The sequence below is a fragment of the Cervus canadensis genome, chromosome 21, assembly GCF_019320065.1.
Source record: "Cervus canadensis isolate Bull #8, Minnesota chromosome 21, ASM1932006v1, whole genome shotgun sequence".
NCBI classification, from domain to species: Eukaryota; Metazoa; Chordata; class Mammalia; order Artiodactyla; family Cervidae; genus Cervus; species Cervus canadensis.
In genome coordinates, this window is record NC_057406.1 from 34,794,707 (window position 1) to 34,803,554 (window position 8,848).

The window sequence follows — 8,848 nt, forward strand, 5'->3', positions numbered from 1 at the left end:
AATACTGATCTGCGGGTCTAATAGGTTAAGAATTTTTGTTGAATGAAAAACATCAGATTGCTCTCTGAAGTAAAATACTATTATCACAATAATATAGCCAACTTTTGGCATTATAATGGGCTTAATTTGTTCATGAGGGCTCTGTTCATTTCTGTCTAAAGTAAAAAGTCCTGCCTAGTCTGTACAGCCTTGTCTTCCCAGAATCTCTGCTGGAGTTCACCTCTCATGAAGAGGTTCAGAGTTGACCTGTGACGTGGGCAGAAACAGCCTGAGGCTTGACATACTTTTGAACAAACCTCAGGTAATGGGCAATAACAAATGTTGTGGACTGTTATGGTTAGTAACAGAGAAGAACATGAGAAATAGTTTTCACAATGATAGAAACTAAAACTCCAGCCATACTTTAAAGAGCTATTAAACTATAGTTCCTAGTGCCTTATAAATATGCTTAGTCCTTTGGGGTAGGAAAGGATTTTTATCAGTTCAATATGAACTTTGCTAAGAGCTCTGTGTATATAAAATTAATTAGTATAATACTATATGTGTAAAAACATTATTGACCTAAGATTCATATTTGTGATATATTGAAAAATCACATATACTACAAAGGATCTAGGCTAAACTTCACAGCAATAGGTATAGAATCCTCTTCAGCAAATTATAATGACTTGTCTTTTGGTTCATTAAAATAAATCAATGACTAAAATAAAATTTTTCAGATGTAAAAAAAAAAAATTTTTTTTCAGATGTAGTACAGATAATATTATTTTGCAACTCTATCCTCAGCAACTTTATCTTATTACCATGTTAGTATAAAGGCATTTGAACTAAAAAACTACTCTCTAAAATCTGACCCAACCCTAAGGTTTTTTCTTTTATTACACCAAAAGTATACAAATGCTAAAACATTTTATTATCCTGACTTACTTTGCATCTCTTTTGGCTATAAAATGTATTATTACAACATGTCATTAACATGTAGCTCAAAGTATTAAAAATGCTATTTTTTCCTTTATTTTGGCTTTGAATATTTTTTTAAAGTTCAGTAAGCTAAAATGCTCAAAAATCCTATGTACTTTTGCAATGTTAATATTTGTTTCCTTTGTTCTGTGGCTTATTTGAATGCTGCCCAATCAAATTTGGCTTATTTGGTTGAAGATGCTGCAGTGGGAAGTAGTTCACTGACTGGGAAATAGAACACATCTGGCCTCTAGTGCTTGCTCTGGGTAGCTGTGTGACCTTGGGCAGATATCTGATCTCTCTGGGCTTCATTTCTATTTAAAATGCAGGGGGCTGGACAGCTGTTCTCTGAGCTTCCTTCCGGCTCCACTTTCTATGACTTGCAGTTTGGTTGCCATAAAGTCAGCAGAGGGAGCACTTTTTCTACATCTCATAAATTTTGACTATTATTTCAATACCTCTAAGAAATAAAGAGGTTTGTGAACATTATTGAAACTAAATATTGACAATCCTTCACACATTTGGTATCAAATCACAAATCTGATTGTAAACTTGAGAAAAGTCTAGCAATAATTATTTCTCTTACTTGAATTCCATAATAAAGTCCCACAAGAGACTTACTTTAGAAAGCTTAAGAAGCTAAAATATACCGAGATATTAGTGGTACAGTATTTATATGGGACCCAGTGAAAGAGAAACACCAGGCCATATATCAGAGGCTATCTGGTGTCAAAGATGAAAAGGGAAACACCCCTCAATCATGAAGGCATTAGAAAACTGGGCATGACATAAACTAGGTGAGTGAGTGGTAGGTTTTTCTTTTGCACTTTCCATGTAAATACATTGGGAACAAGCAAGTAGATACAGCTAGAACCTGGAGGCTTGCAAGACATTTGAAATGTGTGATATCAAGCCAAAGACAAAGTTGGGTATTTGAGAACCTAAATGACCTTCATCCCTGTCTTCTTAGATATCTTACAACTAATCAAGCATCCCTTATGCCTTTTTAATTATTAGACGATCTCATAACATACATATATTAAAGTTTTTATTCCTTAGTAAGAATTTTAAAATCACAAAATAGCGTGGCAATATTTATTTTCGGTAATAGAATTTATGGAGTGCTGAAAATACTAGAATATAAAGATGATTTCTAGTTTTATCTTCACATACTAAACTTTTCTAAACCAGCTGGTTTCTTGCAGACAGTATTTATTTTTTTTTAATAATTTAAGACAGCATAAGCTTGTACCAAGCATAAGCATTGTAACAAAAGTGCAACTTTTCAGCAAGTCCTCCCCCAAAGATATTTTAACTCAAAATATCATTAGCACGTATTTTCTCCCTACAAAAATAGCATGTCAGAACATCATTAATTGGATGTATTAACAACTATGTACATAAGAGCCACCTTGTAGGCTAAGAGTTTAACGTTGTTTAAACACAGCGTTTGAGGCAAACAGTAGCAACAGCAGCAGCAAATGCACCAAACGGACTGAACGACCCAGATATTTTCTTCACTCATAGTCAGACTGTTGTGTCTCACCCCTTACATAACATTCAAGTGAGATTTCTCACAGTGCTACCTTGGCAACACACTAAAAATATCTAGACAAGGTCTTGGTTTAAGCCTTATTAAAAAAGCTTTCTTTGTGATTATCTAGTATCTGGTTTGGTCTCCAGAAAATACATAGACTTGGAGATAGGAAGGCCTCACAGGGCTCCATTCCACATGTTTACAGCATTTCCAAAGGAAACTGTCCATGCCTTCCTCCTCCACTTTTGTGAATTAACAGAATATACGATAAATCAGTTTGGACTTTTTAAAGTTCAGTGCACATTCTTTTTTGTTTTAACAGAAAGATGATACAAACTTAGAAACGATGGATTAAATGATGACAGGGTAAGAACAGAGGCACTAAATTCCACATATATATGTATATATATGAAATTAAGATGAGTTACTTGATTCACGGTCAATTTCTCAATAAAGTGCTAGCAAGTGTACTGAGAATGACTCTGGCCTTCCTCATCCATCTCTTTCCCTGACTTAGTTCCGACCATGGCCCAACTCCGCATCTCTTTTAAACGAGTGCAAGTACTAAGTAAGAAACACCACTCAAACCACTTCAGAATGGGTTGCAACGCGAGCGCCTGCACTCTCCCCTCTTCTCTTTGACAAATGCACGCCTTTAAAAAAGCTGAACATTACAAAATACTGAACAGTGAGTCGAATTCGGAAAGGTCCTCCTTCTGCCTGTGGAAAGCCTCCTAAAGCAGGCAGGGCAGCTCTGAGACGCAGGCAGAGACCAGCTACCTGGGGTTCCACGTTACCTTCTCCTACCCTGGTTCAGAGAGCAGACCGTCCTCACTTCCTCGAGAATTCGGTTCTGTATTTTAAAAGAGAATGGAACGTGGCCTAAAAGAAGGCCAAACTTATTATGGGGAGTTCTTCAAAGAAAGAAAAGAATCGGTATCTATGAGGTTCTTAGACAGCTGTGGGGGGGGGGGGAAGGGATGTAGGTGTGTGAGGATAGCGGGCGGTGAGGGGTGAGCAAAACAGGAACTCCACATGTACACAAAACACCTGTGTGGTTGTGTTGTTTTCTTTTAAAGCCTGTCGTGCATCTCTTACACTTACTCCCTTAAAAACGTTAAGGGTGTTTTAACTTATTAATATGATTATTCCGCGTGACCCCTGGTCCCCTCTTCAGTGGAGCACGGATTCAGAGGGTTTCCTTTGCAGGCTGCGAGGGATCTTCCTGAGCGGAGCTCTCCGGGTTCCCGGGCTCGCGAGCGCCGGCGAAGGGCAGGTGGGTGCGGCCGTGCGGGTGCGCGGGGTGCAGGGCCCCAGGGGGCGCCACTTCGTGCGGCAGGAGGGTCGCGGCTGCGGCGGCGGCCGCCGCCTTCTCGGGAGGGGGCGACAACACGGAGGACAGGCAGGGGAAGGCGGCGGCGGCGGCGGCGGCCGCGGCAGCAGCGGCGGCGGCGGCCGGAGCGGGGATGCCGGGGTACAGCAGTGGGAACGGGGCGGCGGCCGCCGCCGGGTACAGGTACTTCTCCAGGCCGCTCTTGTCCAGGAAGGGCTGCACGTAGGCGGCGGCCGCCGAAGGCGAAAGGAAGTAGAACGGCAGGCAGAAGGGGGCCGCGGCGGCCGCGGGCTGCGCGAAGGGCGCGCCCCCGCCTCCGCCGAACGCCACCAGCGAGCTGAGCAGGGCGGCGTCGGGTCTCAGCAGTGCGGCCGCGGCGGCCGGGTCGGGCCCCAGGAGCGCGGCCGCCGCCGCCGCCGCGCCGCCCCCCGGGCCGCCACCGCCGCCGCCGCCACGGGTATCCAGCCTCATCCTCTTGGGCGCCGGCGAGTCCTCCCCGAGGGGCTCCTGCTTGATGGTGACGCGGCTCGCCCCCGCGCCTTTGCCCTTCTCGCGGTCCGGCCGGGCCTCGGCCTCGCCACCGTAGCCGCTGTCGGTGTCCGTGTCGTTCTCGGCGGCGGCGAGCTCGGCGCTGGGCTGAGTCCGCTGGATGACCGGCACGCAGTGGGCGAGGGGCTCCAGCTTCTGCCCCGCGCGCTCCAGGCAGGGGGCGGCCCCGGAGCCGGCGGGGGCGGCGGCCGTGGGCGCGCCGGTGCCTTTGCTCAGAGGAACCTGTTGAGTCAACAGCTGCGGGGTGGGCAAGAACTGGGTGGCCACGGCGTGCAAGTGGTTGATCAGCTGGACACACCGCGGCTCCCTGGGCGTCCAGCTCTCAAACCGGGCGAGGTATTGCAAGACTTCTTTGGCGCATGTTTGAAATCCCGAGTGGAACGCATCCAAGTCGGACTGAATGGGCGATTTCAGAGATCGCTCCCCTAGGATGAGGAAGGGGTGGGGGGCGGGGGAAGGGAACAGAGGAATGAAGGCAAGAAGAAAAATATCGACGTTGAAACATCTGCTTATCACGTGGGCCCTGCACTGACTAAAGTGATCTCGGTTTTTCCTCTGTATTCGAATGATATTATCCACCGGTTGCCGAGGGGTGGGAGGAGTAGGGGTGGCGGGGGTGGGGAAGCAGGGGGGCGCTCTAGTCCCAGCTGAGAAACCAAAGTGGAGAGGGCGCAACCACCACTTTATATAAAAATTTGATTCCTCCGAATTCTGCTGGAAGCCTCTAGGATGCGTCGGGAAGTGGGCACTTTCCAATGAAGGGAAAGTGTAAGCAATTTAACAAATGAAAGTGAGCCCTGGGAAGGAGGTGGAGGTGGGGGAAGAATCCTAACACTGCTCTTCTGTGGGTTGCCCTGCTTCATCGGGGGTGGGTTGGCCTCCCTAAACTGACTTACCATTCTGTAAAGCAATTATCTTCTGATGTTGCTGCTCCGTTAAGGCTGTCAAAGCTTTTAAGTGTTTCAAAGTTAATTCCAGGACTACCGCTTTCTCCAGATGCCCCAGAGTCTGCAATGATGCAAAAAAGAAGGGGGCACTTTGTTACTTAAAAACATACATTTGGCTTGGCTTGCTCTCCATTCGGCACAGCAACTTAAGAAAATACTTGAAAGAAGTACTATTCCTATACTTCTTGAGTTTTCCACCATACAGGTTATAAATGATTTCTTGCCTTCAGTTGTGAACACCTACTCTTGAGTTTGCAGGAAACTCTACACTATAGCACAAGTTGTAAGGCATGTGATATTTACATTTATTCTTATATCTCTTGGGAGTGGAACCAGGCTATTAACACGACCCCGGAGAACAGCAAAGAATAAAAATGTGCGTCTTACTGTCAACTTTAGATGTTCAGGCAGTAAGTCTTTCAGCTGAGCAATGCATTCATTAATTCGGTCTCTTCTTTTCTTTTCTATTAATCTGTGCGGTAATTTGTAGGTATCCTACAAATATGAGAGTCATGGAAGAGAAAAAACGATAAGCTAAATATTCACTTACTGGATATAAAAATACTGCCCCCCCCCCCAAATACTATGTGAGAAACTATGCCCAAGACACCTCTTTCCTCTGGGCTGTTCTGAAATGCAATTTAAATTCAGGTATGATGTTTAATCTCCCCCTGAGAATATCCAACAAACCACTTAAAATTCACAGTTGGGGAAGCTCAAAGGCTGGAATATATTTGCGGGCAGAGCTTCCCTGTGAAATCAATGGCCCTAATTAACTACCCAGGCAGGTTATGGGGAACATCGGAAACTACACTTACCTTGCTATCGTCTCGCTTCATGCTCCTTTTGGGCTTACACATATACAAAGAGGGATAATCCAGTCTGCAAAACAGAAATCAGCATCAGGCACCCATTCGGGGAGGGGCTCTGCCCTCGCCCGCTTCATACCACTTTCTGGAGGAGGGAAAAAAAATCAAACTGAAGCCTAGACAGATATTCGCAAGGGTGCGTGCACCTTACCCTATAAAATCTCTATGTTCCAGTAACTGTCTCTCTTGCAAATGAGGAATTCCTTCGTCCATGTTCAACCGCTGTCCGTTTCCTCTGTTTCGATTTTTGGGGTTTATAATCTGTGGGACGGTAGCTTTGGGAGATCTTGGGGGATCTGTAGGTCTCCAGTCTCTCTCTTTCTCTCTCTCCCTCTTCAGTGCAGTGTTGAAAGTGTGAAGCAGTTGGTCCCCCCCCTCCCGCCGCGCTTGCTCTCTCGCACACACACGCACGCACACTCGCGCCGGCCCCACTGCGCTGGGAGTTTGCTCTCACTCCGGGCAGTGTTTGGCCACAGGGCACGCGCGTCGCCGGCCAGACCAGCACCCAGCTCACGTGCGGAACGTACCATCCGCGGTCCAGCCCGGAGGGGGGCGGGGGAGGAGGGGCCGGGCCGGGAGGGGGCGCAGGGAGCGGGCTGCGAGGGGAGGCGACCGGCGGGAGGGGGCGGGGACACCTGATCAGGGCCACCGGAAAGGCAAAACAACTCCAGCCAAGCTCTTCAGCTTCCCGAGGGCGGTGCAGTCAGCTGGGGAGTGGGAGGGGGCGCCCGGGGTGCAGGGCCGCCGGGGCTTCCTCGCCTCGGAAGTGCGACTCCCTCCACCCGTCCGTCATGACGGTTTAGGAACGTGAACGTGGCTCTTTGCCTTTCCACCGACTGTGCTGTTGGTTTGGACCAGAGAAAGGAAAGAGAAAGAGAATTCGCGGTGGGTCAACTTCAGTCCCAGAGGACAATTTGGAAACTTGTTTGCTCACCGCTGGGCGGCCTGGGTGGGGGGGAACCCCTTATAGCCCTGATTGGAGGTTGTCCCGAAAAGGGACAATTTGAAATCCGCTCCCTGAAGGATATAAGATAAATGCAACTGGAGCCACTAGGACAGAATGTCGCAACCCCAGTGTCTTTCGGCCACACGGTGTCCCTGGGCCACCCAAACTTCCCGCAGCCGCCGGAATTGCGGTGCCACTAGTCACAGCCGCAGATGACGACGTTCGGGGCCTCAGGCGCTCCCGGAGGGACGCGGCGGGGAGGGAGGGGAGAGGATGGGGTGGCAAGAGAGGGGCGACGGCGGAGAAGCAATGCAGCAGTATCGTTCGCGGGCTCAACTCCGCCGCCCCTCCGCGTCTCGGGTGGCGCTGCGTGCTTTCCCCGCCCCCTCCCCCCGCGTGTGATAAGCGACGCCGGGAGTGTGCAGAGCCCACGTTTACTACCGCTGGCACCTCCAAAGCCTCCCTCCTTAATCCTGTCTCCAACGGGTACCAGCACAGGGCCAGCAACGTGATCCGACCTGCCGCGGCTGCCACATCACTGCGCGGGGAACCCGTGCGCGCGCGCGCTCGCCCTGCAGCCGCGGCGCTCGGCGCGGGGAAAGCACAGGCGAGCGGAGCGGGGCTACCTTTCCCTAGAGCCATCCCGGGAGCATGACTCACTGCTAGTGAGAGTTACCCGGAGGTGCCCGCATTTGCGCAGCGGAGGGCCAGGGACCTTGGAGACCAAGCGTGTGGAAGAGCTTTCTGCGGGACCCCCAGGTCTCTGGCCCCGCTGCCGCCACTCGCTTCTGCCAGGGCAAGGATGGAGAGAAGATATGTTAATCTGTATCAAGTAGATCGATTTCAAACCCAACGTCTTTCCTTCCTGCATTCTCCCGGGTGATCCCCGAAACATTCGTTATTGCCAGTGGCACGTGAATCAAGGGGCGAAGTACGCCGAAATGCACGCGCACCCGGGCGCAGCAGGGACCGGGGCCGTCGCTACGTGTCCCCCGGCCCGCCCCGCCGAGCGCGGGTTCCGGGGACGAGTCTGGGTCGCGGGAAGCGGCGGCCGGGAGGAGGTCACGTGTCTGCGGGAGTCGCGTCTCCTCCCCGCCTCCGGGAACCGCCGGGGCTGCGGCCGTGTTGCTGCAGTCTCCCGGGTCCTGGGCGGAGACGCGCCGCGTCTGGCTTCGTGACTCCGGCGGCGGCGGCGGCCCAGGTTCACCCCGGCGTGAGCAGACGCTCGCGGCCCGTCCGCTCCGTTTGCCCAGAGGGCCCTCTAAGGTCTCTCGACTTCCTCCAAGAGGGAGGCGTATTTTGCACCAAACAGGCAATTTAATGATGATAATACTTTAAAAGTATTTGTTAAATACTGATCGTATTTTTTATACCTAGAGCCAGCCTCTCGTTTCCAAGTGACTGGGTGATTAATTCCCTTTGGTGGGAAGGACAAATGGTAGGTCTAAAAGCGGCATACACCTGCGGCACTGTATCGTTTTGTCCTCTTGTTCTAAATAACACCCCCCCCCCCAAAAAAAAAAGAAGGAGGGGCGAGGAATGTTTCAAAGTGAATAATTTTAAAAGATGAAATACCACCACCCCTTATAGGTTTCTGACGGTTGGGAGAAGGAATAGGGTGTAAATATTTGCTCTAGAGCTAATTTTTCACTTGAAAAGAATGGTTGGAGTATTTAGGGGAAACGTAGTGAAGACTGCGTCTTGGCC

General features: G+C 49.6%; 1 protein-coding gene across 1 annotated transcript; it reads right to left on the bottom strand.

Moving 5' to 3' along the window:
- Positions 1–1,983: 1,983 nt before the first annotated feature.
- On the bottom strand, positions 1,984–8,104 carry BHLHE41 (basic helix-loop-helix family member e41). Its single transcript, XM_043441001.1, has 6 exons — positions 7,818–8,104; positions 6,347–7,036; positions 6,145–6,208; positions 5,714–5,821; positions 5,276–5,387; positions 1,984–4,804 (listed from the first exon to the last, which is right to left on the bottom strand). Exons 2-6 carry the CDS (start codon positions 6,406–6,408, stop codon positions 3,687–3,689), a joined length of 1,464 nt encoding a protein of 487 aa, XP_043296936.1. The 5' UTR covers positions 6,409–7,036; positions 7,818–8,104; the 3' UTR covers positions 1,984–3,686.
- Between the last annotated feature and the right edge of the window lie 744 nt (positions 8,105–8,848).

Bases quoted from the DNA above. Each gene is read 5' to 3' on its own strand.
- BHLHE41 (XM_043441001.1), bottom strand. From the start codon at position 6,408: ATGGACGAAGGAATTCCTCATTTGCAAGAGAGACAGTTACTGGAACAT. The intron at 6,209-6,346 runs GTAAGGTGCACG...TCTGTTTTGCAG, and splicing joins GAACATAGAGATTTTATAGG to ACTGGATTATCCCTCTTTGT. The intron at 5,822-6,144 runs GTAAGTGTAGTT...TCATATTTGTAG, and splicing joins TGAAGCGAGACGATAGCAAG to GATACCTACAAATTACCGCA.